Source organism: Dromiciops gliroides, chromosome 4 (assembly GCF_019393635.1).
Source record: "Dromiciops gliroides isolate mDroGli1 chromosome 4, mDroGli1.pri, whole genome shotgun sequence".
Lineage (NCBI taxonomy): Eukaryota > Metazoa > Chordata > Mammalia > Microbiotheria > Microbiotheriidae > Dromiciops > Dromiciops gliroides.
The window spans coordinates 448,143,175-448,169,414 of NC_057864.1; the positions used below are offsets into that span (position 1 = coordinate 448,143,175).

At 39.1% G+C, this 26,240-nt stretch overlaps 1 protein-coding gene across 2 annotated transcripts in view; it reads right to left on the minus strand.

Moving 5' to 3' along the window:
* Positions 1–3,694: 3,694 nt before the first annotated feature.
* WARS2 (tryptophanyl tRNA synthetase 2, mitochondrial) overlaps positions 3,695–26,240 on the minus strand; it is a 73,116-nt gene continuing 50,570 nt past the window's right edge. Inside the window, exons 4-7 of one of the 2 annotated variants that reach the window (XM_043999932.1) lie at positions 25,694–25,779; positions 10,431–10,549; positions 6,825–7,258; positions 3,695–4,212 (exon numbers count right to left, since the gene is read on the minus strand). In XM_043999932.1, coding sequence (XP_043855867.1) covers positions 4,198–4,212; positions 6,825–7,258; positions 10,431–10,549; positions 25,694–25,779 — 654 coding nt within the window. In that variant the 3' untranslated portion in view covers positions 3,695–4,197. Of the gene's footprint in view, positions 4,213–6,688; positions 7,259–10,430; positions 10,550–25,693; positions 25,780–26,240 lie in introns of those variants that run through there. The other variant, XM_043999934.1, reaches the window with a different exon arrangement.

Below are 26,240 nucleotides of genomic sequence, written 5' to 3' on the forward strand. Positions count from 1 at the left end.
GACTGTGAGACAAATACCAAAGTCATGGAGAAAGGACAGTGACTTAATTTGAATTTAGTCCTGAATACTTTGGCATAGAAGTCCAGACTGATGATATTTAAGAAATCAGGTAGTAGGGGCAGCTAGGTGGCACAGTGGATAAAGCACCGGCCCTGGATTCAGAAGGACCCGAATTCAAATCTGGCCTCAGACACTTGTGTGTCTGTGTGACCCTGGGCAAGTCACTGAACCCTCATTGCCCTTCCAAAAAAAAAAAAGAAAAGAAAAGAAAAAAAAGAAATCAGTTAGTTGAAGCAACCTTAAAAGGATAAAAAAAAGGTGGGAAGGGGAAGAGAATTGGGAGTATGAGTAAGGAAGAGATAAGGAAAGAAAATAACTGGTTTTTCCCTCTAAGTGATTAAAAAATGGTTTGAGTATACTAGAATTTTGACATGTCCATGACATCATTAATGGGATTTCTGTGGGTACAGAGAAGTCAATCAGAATGAAAATTGGGTTTTTAACAGTGATGAAACTGAAACAGATTATTCTAATAATTCTTAAAGCTCTGGGAAAATCAGGTGATATTGAATATAATGAATGTCCTCTGTAAAATGGTCAGATGTCATTTAAGTCTTAAGTCAGGGCTGACTTTAGATTTTTTCTTTATGAACAAGTGTTTGTTACATGGCAGCAAATCTAGAGCTTTGGTCTGAAGGTAAAAGTATGACAATAGCAACAAATTCAACATTGAAAAAAGCCATTTAGGGGCAGCTAGGTAGTGCAGTGGATAAAGCACTGGCCCTGGATTCAGAACTACATGAGTTCAAACACCACCTCAGACACTTGAGACTTACTAGCTGTGTGACCCTGGGCAAGTCACTTAACCCCCATTGCCCCTCCAAAAAAAAAAAAAAAGGAGGAAAAAAGCCATTTATTTGTGGAAGCACCAACATGGAGACCAAATTAGAGCATATAATTATAAAACATTTTTTCCACTGTCTATCCTTATTTATTGTAACAACATCGATTATCCACACAATGCTTTTCAGTTTTCAGGAAATGTTCACATCTTCTAGATATTTTGACATTTATGATAACCCTTGAGGCTGATATTATCACCCTTGTTTATAGGTGAGTCATAGTTGAGTGTCTTAAATCTTAAATCACATCCACAGTCCCAAGGTCACACAACCTTGTGTACATATGAGAAAAAAAAAAGAAAAAGAAAACAAACCACATATATTCTAATTCTAGATTGGTGGCCTTTCCACCACTGTACTGCTTCTTCCATTTCCTACTTATAACATGCCAGGTATTGTACAAAACATGGAAATTCAACAAGCATTCATTAAGTGCCTACTAAATATGGCAGGCAATGTGCTAGGCTCTGGGGAACAATTCTTTCCCTCAGGGAGTTACATTCTATCCAGGGAATTAACATTTGCATATATAAAAATACAAAATCTATACAGTATAAACACAAAGCAATTTCAGGAGATGGATGGGAACTAGCAACTAAGAGGGTAATTCATATAGGAATTGGCTCATGAGCTGAGATTTGGAGGAAACTGCAGATTCTAAGAGGTAAAAATGCAGAAAGAATGCATTTTCAATATGGGGGATGACCTGTGCAAAGGCAAGAAAATATGAAACAGACTGTTTTGTAAGAGGAACAGTAAGTAGGCCAGTTTGGTCTTTTGGCCCAGAATGCAATAAGGGAAATAATGTATAAGTTTTAAAAGGTAGGCTAGAGTGAAATTGATAAAGGCTTTGTATGTTGAAAGGAGTATGTGTGTGTGTGCATGTGTGTGTGTGTGTGTGTGTGTATATATATATATATAATTTTTTTTTTTGGTAGGGCAATGAGGGTTAAGTGACTTGCCCAGGGTCACACAGCTAGTAAGTGTCAAGTGTCTGAGGCTGGATTTGAACTCAGGTCCTCCTAAATCCAGGGCCAGTGCTCTATCTACTGCACCACCTAGCTGCCCCAGGAGTTTATATTTTAACAAAGAGACAACAGGGAGTCACAGGGGCTTTTTAAGTGAGGGAGTGAGATGGTCAAACCAGTGCTTTAGGAATATTATCGCTTTGTTTTTTTGTTTGTTTTGTTTGTTTGGTTTTGTTTTTAAAGTTGAGATTTTTTGTTTGTTTTTTTGCGGGGCAATGAGGGTTAAGTGACTTGCCCAGGGTCACACAGCTAGTAAGTGTCAAGTGTCTGAGGCCGGATTTGAACTCAGGTCCTCCTGAATCCAGGGCCTGTGTTTTATCCACTGCACCACCTAGCCGCCCCAGGAATATGATCACTTTGGAAGCTGCATGGAGCAGGGATTGGAGAAAGTAGAGACTTAAGGAAGGAAGACTAGTTAGGAGGCTGTTGTATTAGTTCAAAGGAGACGCTGAGGAACTGAATGAGAGCTGTTGAGGTGCCACTGGAGAAAATGAGTTGGACACAACAGATTTGAAAGTAGAATGGATTAGACTTGCTAACTGACTTATTATGAGTGAGAAAGAAGGAAAAGTAGAGAAGTTGTGAACATGGGTGAATGAAGAATAGTGATGTCCTTGACAGGAATACAGAAGTTAGGGAAAGGGGTAGGTTGTGGAGGGAAAGATATGAGGTTCTGATTTAGACATGTTGAGTTTGAGATGCCCACTGACCATTAATTGGAAATGTCCAATAAGGAGGTGATGGTGTGAGAATGGAGGTCAAAAGATACATGGGCTGAATATACTGCTCTGGAAGTCACTGAATCCATGAGAGTTGATCAGATCACTGAAAAAGAAGGTATAGATGGAAAAAGATGAATGGCTCAGAATGGATCCTGGGATATGTCCACCATTAGAGGCAGGTTGTGGATGATGGAGAGAAAGAAGGAATAGCCAGGCAGAGGAGAGAAAAACCAAGAATAAGGATCCAGGAAGCGAAGGTGGTCAATGGTTTCAAATGCTCCTTTTAAAACAATAGCTTTCATCTTAGGCATATACATAAATAAGGTCATTATTAGTGTTTTCATGACTCAATGATTACTCTGGTACATTATTCTGAATACACACAGCAAATGTTTACAGATGTCGATAATGTTAGTAAAAGATGTTAATGGGAGAGCAGAACAATTGCCTCTCATGATACTGATTTCAATATATTAAAGATGTATTTTGAATATCATTAACACAACTTTGTGAATCTCTCCTCCATGAACTTCAATTCTTCTTGGACTTCTTTACACTTTCCATCTGTAGAATTCCTGTACTCCATCAGTTTATTGTGAAGAGTAGCGACCGCCTTTATTTGTGTCCTTTTAGATTTAGGGGGTGCCCCCTAGTTCTAATATTCTAGGAGTTTGAGCACTGTTCTGAGGCTACCCTAATCCTTATGAATTAGGATTTTATATACCTTGGTCACAGCCCCTTTCGATCTCTGTACAGGTCCCAAAGGCACGTAAATACACATGAAGACAAACATGAACTAAACTGAATTACTTTCCTTTACTAAATGCAGCATGTGATTGATGGGGTGTAGTGCAGGGTCTCAATGTGAAACACAGTAGTGAGCAAGAATGTGATCAAAATATCATCATCTTGGTATCACTGGAGAAGAGACTATTGTGAAAGTGATTAGTGAAACAAGGACACGACAAGTTCAAATAATTTTCTATTATGACAATTTGGGAAAGGGACCAAAAAAGTTTATGTATGTATATTTACAGGTTTATAACATATCATGTGACATAAATTATATATTATATATATTATGTAATATATAACACATATACATATATGTGTGTGCTTATGAACTTTGGAGGAGGGGCAGTGGTTGTCATTTGGGGGTTAGCATGGACAAAATGGGGCTGTTAATGCTTCCCTTCTCCTTAGCTCACCAATATGCTCTAAAAGGCTTTGGGATACACTTAGAAGTGTGTTTGCAAAAAAGGACTTGTTGAAAGGTAATGAGGTGGTGTGACCTTTGAGAAGTTGTTCAAGATGTAAAGGACAGGGACAAGGGACACAAAGAAAGATGGGAAGAAGTAATGGGTGCATGAGGGAGCAAGGAGCTAGGAGGTGCTAGTGACTGTGTGAAGGAGAGGCAGCAGAGAGGAAAGGAGAGCTATGGGGTAGGAAGTCACCCCTGGGGTTCAGAAGACAATAACAGAAGACAAGGAGGATCTTGACTGACATATCTTATGAGGAGAGGAACGAGGCTGAAGATAGGAAGGCTCAACTAGGAAGAGTCTAATAGAGAAGAGAGGAGAGTTTTTATAGTAACTTATAGAGATGAAGTAACGGATGCACCAGAGATGATAGAAGCAGCAGTAACAGGCTTTGGTATAACATGGGTCTGAAGAGTAAAGAGCATGGTTCCCAGGATGCTCTTGGGGTCAAACACGTGGTGGGGGTGTGATTATCAAAGGGCTATGGCCAGCAGGAAGCTGTAACAATTCATACCTCCCCAGTACTGAGCATGTGGGAGCCTGAAGGATTTCATGAATAAGAAGCAGCAAGTATTAAATAGGCATTGAAAAAAGGCAAGCAGTAAAATCTGTGGAAAAAATAAGATCATTCACTGGGGAACCATCAACTTCAAAAATTCCACTGTTGGCTATTTTTCTATCGTGAGCCTAGGAGAGGAAAGGCTTGTTCCCTCAGAGCTACCATAAAACCCGCCTGTGGTCTTGTGTCCATGTGAGTATTTGCTTTCAGTTCAGGTGCAAGAGACTTCTTCTGGTGAGCCTCTCTATATATCAGAAGAGAGATCTCCTGCCCACCCATGTTGGCCTCTGGTTTCTACTCTACACATTCCTTTTTCTAGAGCCCATTTTTCATTGTAATAACTGGGCTAGTCAAATGTCAGTTGGTCATCAGCCAAGTAACCCCTTCTTGGGGAAACTCTCAATTTCTGAGGCCTCTATAGGGAGTTCCTTTACTACCACCTTCGGTTGTTCTCAGTAGGTTCTCCAATAGGACATAGTAATGGGTAGGTATTAAAGATGGTCACTCGTTGATTAGTCCCCCTCATTTCAAAAATTTGAACCCGGATTCTATGTCATGAATGGATGCAATAAATTTATAAAACATCCCTGCCAATTCTGAATATGGTCACAAAACATCAGATGGGAGACATAAAATATATCATGTTTTGTCTCTACTCTGTTCTGAAGAGAATAACTGTGGACTTGGTTCAGGGTCAATGGAATGCAAGCAAGATATTAACTTACATTTGCTAAACTCAACATTTTTTTTTTTAACCAACATCCAAATACTCCGTTCATCTGAGTGCTGAGATTGAAGTCTAAAAGCCAAATGTTTGTTAGTGAGCTAAGATTGCAGATCTAAGAGACATGGTAATAAACTATAACCCTTCAAACTTAATAAATCTGGGGGAAAAAAGAGAGGAGGTAGCACTACACACTTCCCAGGAAACCATTCCAAAAGACTGCAGACTGACCAGGGATGCTTGCCCCTGAATATCTTTGAGGAAGCCCTAAGAGCTGCAGAAAGGAAATGTATGTTTCTTATGCTGCCCTTTCCCATGGATATGAAACAGGAGTACATGCATTGGTAGAAATTGTCAATTTTTTAAAAAATCACTCTTTGTGAAGAATTTCTGGAATATTTTCCATTTTTCATTAGATATTTATTGAGAGCCTACTGTGTACTCTGAGTTGAAGTTGAGGTAGACTTGTTACAAGGTGACACCACACAGGAATTTGAACTTCCTGAGGACTGTTATGACACAGATGGCTGTCTGGGCTCATCAGTTTCAGTCACCCATAAAATATAGCCAAAGTATAAAAACAACACCTTCTCCCTTTATGGAGTAACTATCATATAGATTTTTTTTTTTATTCAGCTTCTTGGTTAAAAATATTGTTGAAAATTGGCTGTAATATTCTTGAAGAACAATATTCTACATACAGGTTGAACTCCAGTGTCTTACTTAATGTTTAAATGTGCATCCTTGAGAGGAAGCCTATCACATACATTGAATGAATGAACAATGCACTCATAAAGCTTTTGCTATGTGCAAAGCGTTGTGTTAAGTGCTACAAATAATCAAGTAAGCAACTTTAAAGAGGAGGAGCTTTTCACCTAAATACAGTGGCCTGGCACATAGCAGATGCCGTATAAAATGCTGATGTCCTCTCCTCCCCTACCCCCCTAACTATCAAATGATTCTTCTACCTTACAAACTCTTGCTCTCTATCCTCATGGAATAGGTCAGGCCAAGAATATGTTCCTGATCTATTCAAAATTACTTTTGTAAAATGAACCAGATGGAGATTGGTGGGGGGGGAAAACCTCCCAAAACCTGCAGCATCACTTGAACCCTGACCCCAACAATCCAAGAAGAAGAAGGAGGAGGAGAAGGAGGAGAAGGAGGAGAAGAAGGAAAAGGAGGAGAAGGAGAAGGAGAAGGAGGAGAAGGAGAAGGAGGAAAAGGAGGAGAAGGAGAAGGAGGAAAAGGAGGAGAAGGAGGAGGAGAAGGAGGAGAAGAAGGAAAAGGAGGAGAAGGAGGAGGAGAAGGAGAAGGAGAAGAAGAAGAAGAAGAGGCAGAAGCAGCAGCAGCAGCATGGTATTTTGGAGTATTTAGGCATGCTGATTGCTTTCTTTTTATTTTTTTCTGATGGCAAAATTTTGCTTATGGGATTTGGAAAAGTGATACTTATTTAAGGTCATGAGACATTGCTTCCTCATCTTAAGTCGGGGTGGGGGGGAAGGGGGGGGAGGGGGGGAGGGGAGTCCAACGAAAAGGTCATAAGAAATACAGTCTTCTGTCTATGAAATCAGCTGCCTTCATTAGAGATATTCATGATTATTTGATCATGGTCCTATCAAAAACCTACCAATTTCTTGACTTCTTGGCACACAGGCTTTGCTAGTTCTTTGGCTTTTTCTGCCCCAACCTGTAAAACCTTCCTCAAGTGGTCTTTTTCCATCTTCAGTCTCTCAATCTCACTTCTAATTGGTGCAAATTTCTGAATGACAGCCTCTGCCACTACAACTTTGTAGCGAGCAGTATCAAGACCGGCACTCTGCTGGATAACTTCTTCTACTGTGAGGCCCGTCACTGCAGCATGAATTTCCACCATATTGGAGACACCCATTCGGGTGGATGGATCATAGGTCACCTCTGAAGTGAAGTCTGTGACAGCTTTACGGAATTTCATCACAATCTCCTCTGGGCTGTCTGTTATCCTAATGGTTGCTAGTTTGTCAGGGTCCGATTTTGACATTTTGGATGAAGGATCACGGAGTGATTTTACTTTCTTCATAGAGGCTAAGAACAAGAACAAAAATAATTAGTGTCTAGTTCTCTAAACAAGACATGGATATTGACCCAACAGTTGTGGTTCTTCTCCAGGAAGAATGCATCAGACAGAAGGTGGGGAGGAAACCCCAAGGTTGTGATCTCCAATGTCTAGCACAGAGTAGGTGCCTAATAAATGTTTGCTGAAATTGAATGGAAACTTGTGTGCCTATTAATGTAATCTTTGGATAATAAATGATGACCACAGTAGTGGAAACTGAAGTAGATCATGGAAGACCTTAATCTAACTTCTCTGAATCTTCTAACTCTTATATGCTTTATGAATTTCCTTATTTCACATGCCACAGAGCTACTGAAGTATTTGGGTTACTCTTTTGGTATGTTAATGGGTAGAAAAGCCTAAAAATAAAAGTAGGTTTTATTCTAGTTTTAGCAGGCTCTTCCCCCACTAGTTGATAATGTATATATGCACGGTACATTCAAGGAATTTTTTTTTTAATTCAGAAATGACATTAATTATTTGGGCAGAAATATAATATTTGGCTTGTTTCACCAGATGGTTCTTCTTGTGTAGTATAGTCTAAAGGAGTTCATTATTGCCTGGATAAATGGCTTGCAAATATTAATTAGTAGAAAAATTATAATATAATGCATAATTATTTGGGGGAGATTCAAATATAAGAAAAAACTTCTCAACAATTATAGGACTTTTGAGTTGGAAGAATGTTTTACTTGTCTTTCTTACATATCTAGTCTAACCCCATTAATGGGGAAACAGACCTAGAGAAGCTAAATTATTTGTCCAAGTTCACACAGCTAATTAGTGGCAAAAATGGTATTTGTAAGTAATCTGGCAGCTAGGTGGCACAGAGAACTGAGCCTGGAATCAGAAAGACTCATCTTCCTGAGTTCAAATCTAGCCTCAGACACTTACTAGCTGTGTGACCCTGGACAAGTCACTTAACCCTGTTTGCCTCAGTTTCCTCATCTGTAAAAGAAAATGGCAAACTACTCTAGTATCTTTGCCAAGAAAACCCCAAATGGGGTCATGAAGAGTTGGACACGACTGAAAATGACTGAGCAAAAACAAAATCTTACTCCTAATCTAGTGTTTATATCATGCTGCTCTATTAACTTTGGACTGTTCAAAAATAGCATGGGCTGCCTTGATAGCAAGTTTATTTGAATTCTTTAAGTTGGGGTAGAATAATCACCATTCAAGGAAGTTGTAGAGGAGCTTCCTACCATGGGGAAAGATTGGATTGATAACCTCTGAGTCCTCTGTTGGGCACTCAAAGACCGTCAGAACCTGTCACTCTCCTACTTTCCGGTCTTCTTAAACCTTATTTAACTCTATGTATTCTGCAATCCAGGAACAATGTCCTGACCCTCTGCATTTTCTGCCCCTGTTCTTCATGCCTGGAATTCTCTCCCTCTTCACCTCTACCTCCTGCCTTCCCAGGCTTCCTTCAAGTCCCATCTAAAATGCCACCTTTTAAGAAGCCTTTCCAGATTCCCCTTAATGCTAGTGCTTTCCTTTTGTCCATTATCTCTACTTTATCCCGTATATAGTTTGCTTATGCATAGTTGTTTGAATGCTGACTCCTCCATTAGACTGTGAATTCCTTGTGAGCAAGAGCTGTCTTTTGCCTTTCTTTGTACCCTTAGTGCTTAGCACAATGTCTAGTATCTAACAGGTTCTTAACAAATGTTGGTTGACAGATTGACTGACTCTGAGTGGTCTTCCAACTCATGAAAATACAACTCATTACAAAATGAAGCTTCTCCTTTTGAATGAGTATGGATTTACCTAAATATTTTTGTATCAATTGTTCAGATGACCCATAATTTACATATGCTTTGGCTCACAAATGTATACAATGAACATGATATACAAATTCTATGTAGTTAAATTTTTGCTTGGCAGCTCTAGTAAAGATGAGTTAGGCTATATAGTGCAGTGACCTTGACCACGTCAGAAGTTTATTCTTATTATCAAAATAGTTCATAAATGAGGTTCACCACCCATAGTACCACAAGAGGAATCAAAGACTAAGTCAGGTGGGAGAAGTTCAGTTCCGGATTGAGATCTATCTAACATATGACTTATTCCATTTCTATGATTATTTTTTAGGGAGGCAAAGAGGATCATCGTAAGCTAGCTATGCCATCAGTATTATAATTTTATGAGCATTCTTTTAATTTATTTGCTTCTTTGGGTTTTCAGTCCTTCTTTTGGTTCTTGTGACTATGTGACATTTAGAGGGTATTTCAAATCTATGTAGGGCATTACAAACCTTCATGATTGGTTTTTTCTAATGCTATTACCTGTCCTACTATTCCTATGATAAAAAAATGAGATAGAAGGGGAAGAAGGGGAAAACTGATTTCCCCAAATTACAAGACATTTATTTATTCAAAACAAGTATTTACTAAATACCTAATATATGCATGACATTGTGCAAAGAAAAGGAGAAAAAAAAAAGACAAAAAATTACCCAAACTCCTCATATCTTCAAGGAATGGACATGGATAGCCACAAATAAGGGAATGACTTATCAAACAGTGGTATATGAACATAATGGAATATTGCACAGTGAAAAATGACAAATATGAAGAATTCTGAGAAACATGAGGAAAAACTGATGCACAGTGAAGTAAGAAGGACTTCCCCCACCTCGAAAAATATAACAGACCAATGCCAACAATATCAATTGAAAATTTCACTAAAAGAAGTGATTGACAAAGCAACAATGGTCCTGGAGAACAGATAATATAATCACCCTCTTAATGGCAGCGAGACAAGGAAGACTTCTAGAGCAGAAGGTAATGTACACTGTCTGACTCAGTCACTATTATCAGGCTTTTAAACTTAACTGCTTTTCTTAGTTAAAGGGAGAGCTCATTTGGATTGGAGAGGGAAGGTATCTCTCTCGCTCACTCCCTCCCTCCTTTCTCTCTCTTTATTTCTTTCTTTTTCTCCTTCCCTCCCTCCCTCCCTCCCTCCCTTCTTTCCTTCCTTCTTCTTTCTTAACATTTGACTCAAATATATTCTAAGTTGAGACAGTTACCTAGTTTTTACCTTTTTCCATAGTCCCCAAATTTAATCAACATGAGTGCAAGTATAGATGAGTATCTTAAAAATTAGCCACAATCTAATAATCACAGACTTACTACTTACTTAAAAGAGATTTGGGAACTGGGAAAAATTCCCCATACTTCTTGTTAAAATGTTGTGCTACATCTCGGACCAGTTCCATATGTGTGACTTGATCTTCCCCAACAGGGACGTGTGTGGACCTTTTAATAAAAGACAGAAAGAAAGTCTCAGAGAAGCTCTTTGGTCGTGTTGAAATGATACCCAGGCTGCTCCTTTCCTAGACTTATTTCACTATTAGTATTCCACAAATATTGTCAACAACAGAGGAAAAGACCCAAGTCTAGCTCGGCATGTTATAGATGCCAAGGAGATTGTTGTCCAATCTAGTTTTGTGCATTTTGTTTTGTTTTAATTTTGGTTTAAAGAACAGCTATCAACATAAAGCAATAGCGTATTCCTGGAGAGAGGAAAGGTAATAAGTACAATAATAATAATATTAAAGGAAAGGAAATAGACTATGCACTATAGTAAGTTGGTATAGTTGCAATTTAAATCCATACTCCCCCATACTCTTTATCACCCCCACTCTGAATATCTGAGCCCCTGGCTTCATTTGTGCCCCTTAATCTCCACAGAATCCCAAAAGGCTCAGAAAAAATTAGTGGTCACTAGAGTTCTTGGAGGATGACTGTACAGAGCGGGGATTTCAGAATGGTTAACTAATGTCACTTGAAAGGCAACTGAAGCTTTTTCTGACAGAGTACTCCTCATTTTTTTTTTTAAGATGAATTGCTCACAGGTTATAGATAATAGATAACATGAGTCCATTCAGATATATTTGGTAAGAGTATGAGGTTAAAGAGGAGGTGGTGGCAAGTTTAACTTCCAAGTACAACAAATAAAGATCACCTTGTAGTCTATAAAAAATATTCTAGAGACTCAGCCAGTCACCTCTCCAATTTATGCCATGGTGGCAATCAGTCACAATCCATATTAGACAGTAGAGCTAATGTGTGCACCAAGAGGACACTGATATCTCATCTTTCAAAACATGAGGAGGGGTTGGAAAACACTAAGTAAAAGGGATTACCTGGAGATTAATACCAAGTTTTAGTTGTTTCATAAAATGCCTTAAAACTGAAGGGTGGGGACACCTAGGTGGAACAGTGGATAAAGCACTGGCCCTGGATTCAGGAGGACCTGAGTTCAAATCCAGCCTCAGACACTTGACACTTACTAGCTATGTGACTCTGGGCAAGTGGCTTAACCCTCATTGCCCTGCAAAACAAAACAAAACAAAACAAACAAAAACACTGAAGGGTGTATTACAAACCATAATGTCTTTTAAAAACATATTTTTCACTATCATGTTCTACAATCATATATGTTTTTTCATTTGCTTTCTTCCTTATGGTGCATTTTATACTTATTCTCTATTATAACTTCATTAAAAAGACATTGTGATCTTATATGGGCCCAAAAGGCACATTTTAAAAAAATGATTTCTAAATGGTGGCAAATTTCTGTCCCTTGAGAGTGGATTTAATTTTTGAAAAACTAAGTCATTCGGAGCCAAGCTGGACAAACAGATGGGTAACGAGGCTTGGATAATCCTGTTTGGGTCAAAAACCAGGTGGGATTATGAAACAACGTGTAGTTAATGAAGGGGCTCTGAAGCCCCTTTGAAAGAGTTAGTTTCAAACCTCTTATGAGTACTGTTGCATTCCTGGAAGGAGTTCATAGCCTCCCAAGGTGTCTGCTTTGGTAGGGAGAGGACTCATTTTGAATGCAAGTATTTTGGAATGTTTGGTTTTAAGGTGGTGGTGGGGCACTTCATTATATCATAGTAACAAGGCATGGTGTAGGGTAAAGGGCACTGGCCATGAAGTCAAGAAGACAGGTTCAAATCTCACTTCAGACACTCACTAGCTGTGAGAACCTCGACAAAGCACCTAACTTTTGTGGGCATTGGTTTCTTTATGTAGAAAATATGGGAGCTGGACCCAATGGCCTCCAGTGTTACTTCCAGTTCATTCAGAGTCATTATCCTACGGTCCTGTGTAGATGTACATTCATCTAGTTATCTGTGCTGAGAGGAGACACAGAGATCACAAAAAACAGCCTACTCCTCCAAATAATTTCCATTTGGTTTTGGAATGCTATTAGAGAAACACACTACCCCACCCCCCAAAAAGAGAGAAACACACTCAATCAGAGCAACACTCACCACTTTTGTGCCCAGTGTTAACTGCCTTTACCCCACTGTAACTCTTTCCCCTTTTTCCTCGGTAGCACAAGGCATGCAGACTGCACAAAACTATTTTATCATAAAGTGTGGACATCTCAGGATTCAAGTTATAAAGACAGATTATGACCAGCTCACTCTCACTACTTACTTCAGTTTGGCACTAATTAATGTGACTTGGGCTTTTATAGTTAATCTTCCCAGTTCAGCCTTCCAATTTTATCCCCCTGGACCAGGTTCCATTTCTTGGTTCAAAACCAAACTTGTGATTATGGATACTGCCCAAAGAATATTTTCCCCAAACAAGATTTCTATTTCCTGATAAACAAGAGAAGACAAAGATCCAAGATAGGTTTCTCTGAATCCTGTCTCAACAGTTTTTGTAAAAGTTCAATTTTTTCCCCCATAATTCCTTTCCTACTAACATGAGCAGCTCACATTCATTCCTTCATAACATGTTTGTTGGTACTATAAAGCTCTTTAAGTCGTCCATCCAACTGCATGTTATCATCTGGGCAATAGCCATTCTTCATCCATTTGGTCTTTCCTACATGCAGTGTCAGTCCCAAATTCTTTTGAATGGGTATGTATCTGCTCTAGGAAGCTTTGCAATGTTCTTGGGCTAAATGCAACTGTCACAATGTCATTCACAAATAAAAGCCCCTGGAGGACTGTATGGGGACTCACTCTTTGCCTTGAAATCTGTGCTGGATTCCCTCCATGACAGGGGCAAATGCCTTTAGTGAACATGTCTCCCTGTTTTATGCCTTGCCTCATGTTTAGCATCAGAGGGTAGATGAACAAAATTATCTTTATTATCATTTGAGGAATCTTGAACGATTTTGATGTATAGATGAAAAAGACATCTTGTTGGAAGAAAAACTTTAAGGATCATTCCCCTCCCTCCTATAATTAAAAATACAATAAGCATTGTGACAATATACTGTGAATTGTAAAAGGTAAAGATAAGTTCCATGGTAGAATATAGGTTGTGAAAGCCCATTCCCTACTAATAATCCCACCAGAGATGACACTGATTCATGTGTAAAAGAGTCTCATGAAAACTTTGTATAGATTGGAAAGTAGACTTACACTTTGGTAGCTATTATGTTCTCTCAGTGGTCCTCTTCCACTGTTTAGGTCTGAGTACCCCCTCCTCCAATTCCTTTGGTATCTTCAGATACTTTATGAGAAAATCCCTCACCACAATTGTGTCACTTCCAGAACAAATCTCCTCTATCCTGGCTGCTTTTCACATCATTGTTCTTTTTAATACCATTACTATGTCACCCATAATCCCATCTGGGCCACCACACTAGAGTCTGAGTGCCTGCATTGTCCAGGATGGCAAAAAATTTATTTGTTGTCAAAATCTTTGCAAATATTTTCTATTTCCTTCTTCTATTTGCTGTCCTGCCATTTTTGTTCTTCAATGCCTGCAAGGTGAATTCTTGGTTTGATCTCTAGTGCCTTTTCTTTCTTTTTTTTTTTGGCCAGGCAATGGGGGTTAAGTGACTTGCCCAGGGTCACACAAGCTAGTAAGTGTCTAGTGCCTTTTCACTAGATATTTCCCATGGCTGGAATGCACTCCCTTCCTCACCATCATCTACCAATTATTTTCCTGAAGAAAGTGTTCACAATGTAAAGGCATCAGGATTTTGGGTAGCTTATGAGTATTTAGCCTCTTTCATTTCTTCTTCCTGAACCATGCTTTCTGATATATTTCACATCATCCTGGCTTATTCTAACCTTTGCTCTGAAGTTACTGAATATTAAAGTTTATAATTGATTAAATTTGAGGGGATCTTCTTAAAAGTTTCAGAGAATTTCCTTATTTCTTCCCCTTCAATCAATGTTGGTAAAAATATGGTGCAATTATTTACATGTTGGTCTTCTTACACATAAACACACATAATTATACACATACATACACACATATATAATGAGTAATAAAATATGAGATAAAACAAAATGTCCCAGGAAATAATATTCTTGCTGTCTTTGGGTGTATGAAAAAAAACAACTCTGGAAATTCCTTTTCTTTCTTTTTTTTTTAAGTCCCTCCAAGGAATATCTGTGAGCTCTCCTATTTGGTGGCATCTTCTTTCTTCCTTTTGGTTTTGTTTACAGGATTGATTTGATTCAGTTCCTCTAGTAGTACATCCATTCATTGGCCCCTGGACAAGGATGTCACTTTTGGAATATTGGCAGCCAATTTAAAGTTTACAGATAGGGTTTTTTGTTGTTGTTGTTTTGGTTTTTTGCCGGGCAATGAGGGTTAAGCTCAGGGTCACACAACTAGTAGGTGTCAAGTGGCTGAGGCCAGATTTGACCTCAGGTCCTCCTGAATCCAGGGCCAGTGTTTTATCCACTGTGCCACCTAGCTGCCCCAATATAGATAGTTTGGAAAAAGCATACAAAAATATAAGAGATATAATTATCAGGGCTATGCTTATTATTGTGTACAGTTCTTAGCAGAACCAGGGATATTGCTCAATAATTGTTAAGTAATAAAAATATTCCTTATTATTTTATTTCCGCATGTCTAGTGCCCTGTTTATTATCTAAAGTGTTTTTTTGGCACATAGATACACATTCCCCATTCTGGAATCATTTCTATTCTTTGACCAGACTTGACTACTCCTCTTGGTAATTACAGTGAAATTGACATCCAAAGGTCAGCATGAACTCCCCCTTTCCAAATTAGTCTGCAGGGCAGGTTAATAAGCAATTGCAGTAGCCCATAGGAAATCACAATGGTCTGCAACTAACAGAAAAAAACAATGACCATAATCTATACACTTTAAACACATCACAATGAATATTTCCACATGTCAAAATGGTTCCAGATTCACAAAGCGACCAAACTAAACAGAAAACACATTTATCTGTTTCTTGACTCATTTCTTACATTTTTTTTTGCTTTTGTTTTTTAAAGGGGGAAAAAAAAAACCAACAATTAATCTTTTTCACCTGGTATTATTATACATTATGGCCATTTCATCTTCTTTTAGTCTTTTTTCCTCCTGACCTTTCCTCCCTGGTTTCTGCCATTCTTTTACCTCTTACAATAGATGTTGGCCATCACTTCTCACCCATTGCTTTTACACTTTACTTTATTTCAGTGTGTGTTTCATCTCACCATTGTGGGGCTCATCGTTTGCATTTTCAACCTTTCTCCTCCAGCTTTTCCTTTGACCTCAGATGTTTTGGCTTCACTCATGCACGTATATTATTACATCCTAGGGTAGCAACCATGATGTCTGTTCCCTTTTCTTCTCTATTTCTTTCACTCATCCTGATTAAGTTTTTTAAATCTACCATAAAATAAACATTTCCTTATCTGGCTGTGTGACTCTGGGCAGGTCACAGTGCTCTAGGCAACTCTCCAAGACTCTAAATTTCAGAGAAGGTGCTGGCCTGTATTGGGAGAGAAAGTTTCCTCTCCTGAGAGTTCCCAATGCCAATGACATCGGAGGTTCAGTCCTTATTCCTCTCTTTTCTCATTTCCCGCCTGGCTGCTCTACCCTGACCCAGGAAGCTCATCATTGGGAACACATCATCATTCTACAAGATCCCATCAGTCTTGGCACTCACACCTCATCACTATCCTCTGACCCTCTGGCTGGAAGCTAGGCCATGAACTCCAAAACCTGTACGGAAAGAGGGGACTCAGCGCAGCCATCTCATTCCCCACCTGGCTGTACTATTTTGGGACTTCTCTGACTTCTCTGCCATGCCCCCTTGTCTGGTACTTTTGCCTTTCCATCTTCCTTTTGTGTGTTGACTTTCTACATCAGATTGTAAGCTCCTTGAGGGCAGGCATGTTCTCTTTATATATGAATGTCTAGCACTTAGGTCACTAGGTGGCACAGCAGTTAGAGTGCTGGGTTTGGAGTCAGGAAGACTCTTCTTCCTGAGTTCAAATCCAGTCTCACTTACTAGCTGGGTGACCCTAGCTAAGCCACTTAGCCCTGTTTGCCTCAGTTCCTCATCTGTAAAATGAGCTGGAGAAGGAAATGGCAAATCACTCCAGTATCTTTGCCAAAACAAAAAACCAAAACAAAACCTCAAAAACAAGAACAACAACAAGCACTTAGCACTTTGCCTGGAACATAGTAGGTACTTAAAAATGTTTATTGACCATTCTAATTTCTGTAACTTTTATCCCATGCTGACATTTTTGATTTTTATCCTTTGTACCTCAATCACTTTAAATTAATTTTAACATCTCTTTTGACCCTACTGTAGTGTAGCTTTACACATCACAGTCAACCGTAGGATGAAGAAATGAAAAAAAAAAAAAACCTTTCTCATTCACCACCTAGAATGCTTATGAGCCCTTGTTCTCTCCTTTTCTTCAATTATTTCTACTTCAATTGAATGAATTACAGGGGGAAATAGATAATAAAACTATGCTAGTGGGGAACCTTAACCTTCCTCTCTCAGAACTGGATAAATCTAACCAAAAAGTAAACAAGAAAGAAGTTAAAGGAATGAATAAAATTCTTGAAAAGTTAGATACAATAGATCTCTAGAGAAAACTGAATGGTAATAGAAAGGAATATACCTTCTTCTCAGCAGTACATGGGACCTACATGAAAATTGACCATGTATTAGGGCATAAAAACCTTACAACCAGATGCAGAAAAGCAGAAATATTAAACACATACTTTTCAGATATGTATAATGAACTGAAAGAGAGATTAAAGATCAATTGGAAATTAAATAATCTGATACTAAAAAACAAGTGAGTCAAAGAACAAATCACAGAAACAATTGATGATTTTTTTTTCCTTGGTGGGGCAATGAGGGTTAGGTGACTTGCCCAGGGTCATACAGCTAGTAAGTGTCAAACGTCTGAAGCTGGATTTGAACTCAGGTCCTCTTGAATCCAGGGCCGGTGCTTCATCCACTGTGCCACCCAGCTGCCCCACACCACCCAGCTGCCCCCAACAATCAATGATTTCATCAATCACTTCTATTTCAAACTTTCTCCTAGTCTTCTGTGCCTCTATTCTTTGACTATGCAAACTTTTCTCATAGGGCAGGACAAAAAGTGGGTACTACCTTTTCCAAGTGAAACCTTCTTCTGAATGTAATGATATTATAAGAGTATGATCTGATGAAGCTAATCAAGTTCCCAATCTGGTCTCATTTAACCTACCCAAGAATGGCTTCAACATTTGCCAAAACTTGCCTCTTTGCTAGTCCTTGGCCTTGGCTGATGTTTATCCCTGGCTTAAACTCCCTGTTCTCTCCTTTGGGCAAGTTTCCTTCCTCCCATCCCTCTACAGACTATATTCCTCCTTTTCCATCTAGCCAATATCACCTATTTTTCAATGCTAAGATTGAGTCTTTCCTCCTTCATAAATTCTTCCAGAACTACTCCAGCCCACTGACTTCTCCTTTCCCTGAATTCTTGTAGCATCTAGAAAACTGATAGAATTGACTATTTTATAATCTTATTTTCTTGATCTTTTTTATATGACCTTAACTTCTAAATATAGATCTCCTCTTGTAAAGAAGAAAAATTGAAGAAAAATAAAAGTAGTTCAGAAAAACCATTCAACCCATTAAATATGCCTTACAGTATTTTCAATATTCCACATCCTTCGTACACCAACTCTGCAAATGGGTGGTGGGGGTGGGGGTGGGGGGAAGGATTGGCTCACTTAACTCTTCTCTGGGGCCAAGCTTGGTCACTGTCATTACAGAATATTCAATTTCATTTTCTTGTTTTTTTCCCTGTACATTATTGTAATCACTGGGTACTGTTGCCAAGATTTCACATATTTCATACTTGAGATCTTAGAGGTCTTCCTATACCTCTACAAAATTTTCATAGTCTTTATTTCTTAGAACATAACAATATTTTATTACATTCTTGCATCACTGTTTGGTTATCCATTTATGAACCAGTGGGCATCTGTTCTATTTCTAGTTCTTTGAACCACACAAAGCTACTATGAATGCTTTGGTATATATGGGACCTTTCTTCCTGTCTTTGACTTTCTAGGGATACATGCTGGGCCTATAACGCCTCAGCAGGCTCCCCATTCTCTCCTCTTTTGCTTCATCCTCAGAGGATGGAGTGGCCTTTTCCTTGCCAATGCCAATTCTTCTATTTGTGCCTTTGATCCTGCCCCCTGCCATCTTCTCCTGACACTATTTTTACAGAACTGTGCCACATTCTTACATTTATCCTGGCCTTGCATTCCTCTTCTGTACACTGCTTTATAAAATCAAAGTTGGTTGGTGAGTTCGCTAATAATAATAAGACAAAGAATAGCTGGCCTTTATATAATGCTTTAAGAGTTGCAAAATGTTTTACAAATATGATACAATTTTATCTTCATAACAACCCTGGGAAGCAGTCACTATTATTATTATTATTATGCCTATTTCATAGATGAGAAAACTGAGGCAGACAGAAGTTAAGTGACTTGCTCAGGCTACACAGTTGTAAATGTCAGTAGGACTAAAGCCGAACAAGTGTCTGCACTAAGTCTGGCACTAAATATTGTGATCCCCTGGAGGTGGGGGTGGGGGGTGCCAGGCTCCCTGAGCAGGGGTGAACTGGCCCAGGTCAGAGCTGATCAGCAGTGGGGTTGGGCCCATGAGTGGCTGCTGCACATCCAGCCTGGGTGAAATGAGACCTAATATCCTGGAAAAATAAAATAAACATAGTTCTGAGAAGGTCCAATATAGGAGACCATCAGCAGGGTCTATAACCCCCCCCCCCCCAAAAAAGGTTAAGAAACCTTGTTGTAGTTACTAATATTCACAACCCAGGAGTCATTCTCAACTCTTCCCTCTCTCACCTCCCATATGAAATCAGTTGCCAAGTCTTACCCATCCTTACCATCTATTGCATTTCCATCTCTCTCCTTATATTTCAACCACTCTAATCAAGACTTTATCAGCTCTTGGCTGAATGATAGCAATAACCTCCTAACTGCTCTGCCTGCATCCATCCTATCTCTTCTTTAGTCCACATTCCACACAGCTAAATTGATATTGCTAAAGCCCAGTTCTGAACACATCATTTGTCTGCTAAAGATTCTTTAGTGGCTCCCTATAGCCACTAAAACACAAACCCTTTACACTGTCATTTATAAAGCCCTTCCAATCTCAATCCATTTTACCTATCCAGGTTCATTATACTTTACCCTTGCTCAATACTCTACCTGCTAATCAAACTGGCTTATTTGCTCTTCCCTGTACACAATATTCTGCCTCCTGGCTCTCTACTTTTGCCTGGGCTCTCCCCCTTGCTCAGAGTGCTCTTCCTCTTCATCTCTGTCTCTTAGAGCCCCTAGACTGCTTTTACTGCCCCTAGCCCAATCGATGTATTTGCCCAAACCATGTATTTACTTATATGATGCATCACCCCAGTGGAATGCCTTCAGGGCATTTTTATCCCACTTCTCAGCAAGAAAAACACATTGTTGGTAATGTGTTACTAGCTACTGATAACTACCCATGCATCTCTCCCATTGTCCTTTAGGTCATTCATAATTTTGATTCTTCTAAGATCTTGGTCACCTATGGTTCAGTCTTACAGCATCACTGAGAAAATACTCATGTTAAAGAGATGGTCTTTGGGAGCAAGGGGCAGGGAGCAGCTTGAAATCATTTAAAATGCTGTGTAATTTCCCAAATTTGATTTGACTCAATCTTCTCCTCTATGTAATTTGGGCTCACCTCACCATTTATTTCCAGTACCTGTCCAAGATAAATACACATATAGAGGTACTAACCCAAACTGGGCAATAAGCATTTTTCATTCATCTTTTTTTCCTAATGTGTGGGTGATTAAAGCAGTCTTCAAATACTACCTTCTATGTGACGTTTCTCCTAATCTCTTCAGTAGCTATTGACTTCCCTCCCTAATCATCTTTTATTTGTTTATTCTGTACATATTTATTCTACATATAATTATACAGACACCTGTTGTCTTCTTCTACAGAATATAAGGTTCTTTAGAATAGCGATGATTTTATTGTTTGTATTTGTATCCTCAATACCTAGCATGGCACCTGAACACATAGGAGACATTTAAGAAATGTTTATCGATTAACTGATTGAAAAAGTGATGGTTCTTGAGTCAGAAGACCCGGGCTCAAATTCCACAATTGTTGCCTACTAGCTGCATGACACCGGGAAAATAATTTACCCTCCCGGAGCTCAGTTCCCTAATCTGTGGAATGCAGGAAGTGGACCAGAACAGGACTTCTTAAACTTTTTCCAATCATGACCCCTTTTCACCAGAGAAATCTTCACTCTTCCCCAAGTATATGGGTATATACAATAGGTAGACATAACCTTTTCCTGCTGCCAAATTTTTCCCGACCTCACATGCAGTTGCCTGACCCCACATGGGGTCATGACCCACAGTTTAAGAAGCTAGGGACTAGATGGCATCTGAGGTCACCTCTAGCTCTGTATCTATGCTCCTCTAAATTAGTATGACCTTGAGCTAAGAATGATTTCTATATTTTTAAATACAATAGAACTTTATTTTAAAATGTAAAAACAAATAGGCAACAGGCTACATCTGACCTCAAATCATAGTTTGCCAACCCCTACTATAAAATCTTCATACATGCTTTGATGATACTCAGTGACCTCACTTCAGTGAGAAGGCAAGTGCAGGAGAAGAAAGGGGGAATCTACCTTGGGGGGAAAATAATGAAAGATCAAGAAATGAAGAAATCCAACAGCTTACAGACTACCCACAACGCACATGATGAATAGTTCAAGAAAGATGTAAAAAAAAATGGCGGACATGGTGAATACCAAAACAATGTCACCAAAAATGAAACTGACTTGTCTAAGATTTGAAGACATTTTGGTCTTCTGTACGATGTTGGGGTTGGCTTCTTCCGGCTCAGTTATGAGGTCATCAAAGGAGGATAGGTTCCTTTATTCTGGAAGCAGGAGACAACTACTCTGGGACAATTGGATAGAATTACATTTCTATACTGACTATGATTTTTGAAGACTCTTGAGTTAAGCCTCATATCTTAAAATTACCTAATTAAGAATCAAGTGTTCTCAGTTCTGCAGATATGAGACATGAATCAAGTCAATGAAAGCCAGTACAGATGCCTTCCATAACCATAATATTTCCTCATGCATGCATGCATGCCTTTGTAGAGCAGGTAGAAGCAAAGAGGGAATGACAGTTTTGATTTTCTTTTGAAAAGGAAAACGTTCAAATTAACAGAGTGGGTCACATGAATGGGGATTTAAAAAATTTGACATTTATTTAAAAATATTGAAAGAAGTTTAAATTTGAGTAGGGAAAAAGCATAGTCTATCTTATCTTTGAAACCGGGTATCTATTTAAATGGCAGGAGAAAAATAACGGCTACTGTAAGAGATCTCTCATTAGATTCAAAGCTCTGCCCACCGTACCACATCCCAAGAACCTAATCCAATGATTCCAAGCCTTAGGGATTTCACTAACTATCCAGCCCTTATTCCAGTCCTGGGTTCTGCAGAACAATTTTCAAAAATCTTCCTTAATTTTGCTTGGAAAGCTTTTTAATTTATGGAATTATAGAACTTAGATGTGAAAGGGCTTTAGAGTCTTCAATCTCAACAAACGCACTGTTGTCCATTCACCTGCTTATAGGGTGATTTTTGTTTGGCTTTAGGGGAAGGATGAGGACGGAGAAGAGAAGAGTAGGAAAGATAGAATACTGGTGTTTCATAGTGTTGGCCTTAGCATTCACTAGTTTGCAGGCCTAACTGTCCCATGCTAACTGCATAGGCTCCGTCACCTCAGGAGAATAAGCCTGGGTTTTAAGCTAGAACTACAGTAGTCCTGAGAAGGCCCCAAGAACCACAGGTTTCTCTGTATTCTAGAGAGACTATATAGGATTATAGTGCTTCAAGGGGCCTCAGAGATCAATTAGTCCAGCCTTTTCATTTTATAGATGAGGAAGCTAAAGTCCTGGGTGGTTAAGTTTCTTATCTAAGGCCTCTCAGGAAGTTACAGATTGAAGATTTAAACCAAGATCTTCTTACTCCAAGATCCCATTTTCCTCACTGACTATGGCTAACTTCACTGGGTCAAGGGATCTATTAAAGGAATAGGTCAACTCAAGGCATTCACATGGGCTAGGAAAGGTGGGTTCAGGCTAGGTACTTCAGAATGACACCCTTTTCTAATGGGAAGGAACGTGCATGCTAGGTCTGTACTCAAGAACGATTTTTTGGTATACATTATATAAAATATTTTCAGGACCCTGGTGAGGCAGGTAAGGGATTGGCACCATTATTTCTTTTTCTAAAAACAGGTATGTGGTAGGACTGAAAAGGAATCTTACTGCTTTGTCTAATTCTCTAATGACTGCTCAGAGTACCGAAAATGAAGAAAGGAAAACTCACAGCAAGTAACAAACATTTGCCAAATTCTGCTACTGGGTTAAAGAACAGGAATACCATTTCATCCTCTATCAATGTTGTTTGTATGCAGCTTTTTGCAAGTCATCTTCCAAAAATGTGAGCTCCTTGAGGGCAGGGATTGATTTTTGTCTTGTTTTTCATCCCCAGGGCTTAGCACGGTGCCTGACACATAATGAATGTTTGTTGATAACAAGGGATTATGAAGAAATACCGCATGTTTCTCCTGACAATATCCCTCTTGTGAGAACCCTGCTTGTCTTTAGAGGCTGAAAGATGGAATCATTATTGGCAAGTGACACTAATACCTGGGGGACATAAGTGTAACTTTAGGGCCTGGCAAGGATGGATCTCTGCATAATAAGACAGGATGAACTTACCCAACCATGTCTATAGTAAATCATAAACAGATGTGGCAACATCTGCTGTAATTTTTTTTTAAAGAAAGAGGAGGGAGCATATTCAGACCCTCAGCCTAGTCTCTGACCAAGAAAGGCTATGCCAGACTATGAAGTTCCAGGTAGCTGATTCTGGCCAGACCTGCTGAGATCCTTCCCCCTTCCTGACTGTTAATGAATTGATTGCTCTTCATGTCTGTGCACTTCTGCAGGCTGGCACCCCCCATGCCTGGAATGCTCTCTTTCCCTGCCTCTACCTCTTGTTCCTTTCAAGGCTCAGCTCGGTTGCCATCTCCATCGAGTGATGCTTCCTCAATTCCTGAGTTATTAGTGTTCTTCCTGACTGCTACCTGCCCACATCACTGTGTGTTTATTTTGCGTACGTAGCTTGTATTTACTTATCTGAAAGGACTGGAAGCCCCCAGTAGACTACATATTCGTCTTTGTGTCCCCGGGTGGCGAGGATCTCACAGTCCTTGGCATGTCGGGGCTGAAGAAATACTTGTGGGTTGATTACTCTATACAGTTTGGTCCTTGATTATGTTTTATTTAGCACTGTAACATAAATTGTTCTGGACTGGTTTCTACTTGCTTCATGTATGTCTAACAACTCTTTATGAACAGTGCCCTAGAATGACAGTCTAGTAAGCTGGGTTCTAGTTTGAGCTTTTTCCCTAAGTAGCTGGGTGAAAGAAGGGGGTGGGAGGAAAGAAAAAGTCAATTTGATCCTTTCTGGCTTTTAAATTCTATGGTTGGAGCAACCACATCACATGCTTTTTGGTACCCCCGAAGCACCTGAACTACTTCCAGGCATATCATAGATGTTCCATAAATATTTTTCTTCCTCACTGCCTTTGGGTCAATGGACTCTCCCATGACCATCCTTAAATCCTTGAGAATTTGCTACTTTTTTGCTTTCTCATATTTTTGTACTGGAGTTTCTTCACTTTGGTGGTTCTACAAATAAAGCCTTCATCACAGAATATAAAGATAATCATCAAAGATACCTAAAAATAATTTATACTCTAAACAACCATCTTCACTTAGGAATCCATTCTTTGACCTCTATTTGATTCCCTTTTGCAGACCAAGAAAATTTCAATTATTGAGGGTGGGTTAGAGTCCCTCTACTTAAGTGGAAATATAATTCTTAGGTTACAGTCAATACTGAAATGGTCGCTATATGCCCATGGATATGCATCTATCATTACATCTAATCATTTGGACATTTGCAAAATAGGAATAAAGGAACTCTTTACTAATATAGCTTGCATTACCCCATAATATGAACCAGCATGGTCAGTCTGAGACTGTCATACTATCAACTCAACACTATTATCTATTCCATATTCAAAGAACTCAAATTGTCCCCTGTCGTATCTAATGAAGAATCCTTTCCAGTGGCTTTTCTTAATGGCCACTCCAAAAGACAAGAAATATGAAATATTATTTACTTTAGCATTCCTTCTTATATAATGGTTAGATTTTATCCCACATTGCTAAGACTACAATGGACTCAAAGTAAAGGTTATTAACAGGATTGCTTTTTATTTCTACATAAACGTTGACTCAGTGCTCTTTTCAAACAAGCATTAATTCATTGTTTAGAATTCCAACCATGTGAGGAGAATAAATCTTAAGTACTGTAAGGTTGTTGTTTTTTTCAGTTGAGGAAAGTGAGGCTCAAGACCACATAGGGAATCAATGTTGATACATTTTCATCAATAACAGTGATTGAATAATAACTAGTGAGGCAGCAAGGCGGCATAAGGGATAGCAGACTGGACTTAATAGTCAGGAAAATCTGAGTGCCAATCTTACCCTATACACTTACTAGTTGTGTGATCCTGGGATAGTTACTTAATCACTGTCTTCCTTGGTTTCCTCATCTGTAAAATGGGAATAATTACAGCACCTCTCTCCCAGGGTTGCTGCCAGGAACAAATGAGATACTATTTACAAAGGGCTTTATAAACCTTAAAGCATTATATAAATGTGATCTATTTAATATTATTAATCCTGGAAAATTGGATTGTGACAGCTTAATTTATTTCACATTCAGGACTGAGTATTCTCTAATTTAATTTCTACTAATTCAAATACAAACCAATGCCTAACCGCAAAATAATTCAGTTTCTAATCCCCTTTAGCAACCTGTCCCACTGAACTGCAATGCCCTTTCTCACATTTATTGGGGAGGGACGACACCCAACCCTTCTGTCTTCTTTTAGATTGCTGATAGAACAGAAAAGATCACATGATCCAACTCCCCATCCCTTACTCACTTGTATAACAGAATGTCGGCAGCTTGAAGTACTGGGTATGTGAAAAGACCCACCGTCCCTTCTTGTTTCAGGCTAGCGTTCTTACTCTGTGGGGAAGAAAAAAAGGGGAGTGGGAATTCAGACATTTGCTTAATCATACTATTGAACTATGGATGTTTTCAAACCCAGGGAAATAGCACAGTAAGGAGGAGAAAACAGAGGAGCAGGAAAAAAGACTTGGGCTCTAGTCCCAACTCTGCCATGTATTCTGGGTGTGACCTTGGGCAGATCATTTAATCTTCTTGAAAGGCAGTTGTTCCACTGGTAAAATGGGGATAACTGCCTGTCCTGTTTACTTCACCTGCTTCTTATACAAGGAGCCAGGGAGATATAGATAAAAAATTCTCTGCAAACTCTGAAGTGCAATACAAATGTAAGAAATTCCTTCTTTCATTCATTCAAGGAAAATTTATTAACCAACTATCGTATGTCAGGCACTGGAGATACAAAACCAAAAATGAAGCCCATTCTGCCTTTAAAGAGTTTATATTCTAGGGGCAGCTAAGTG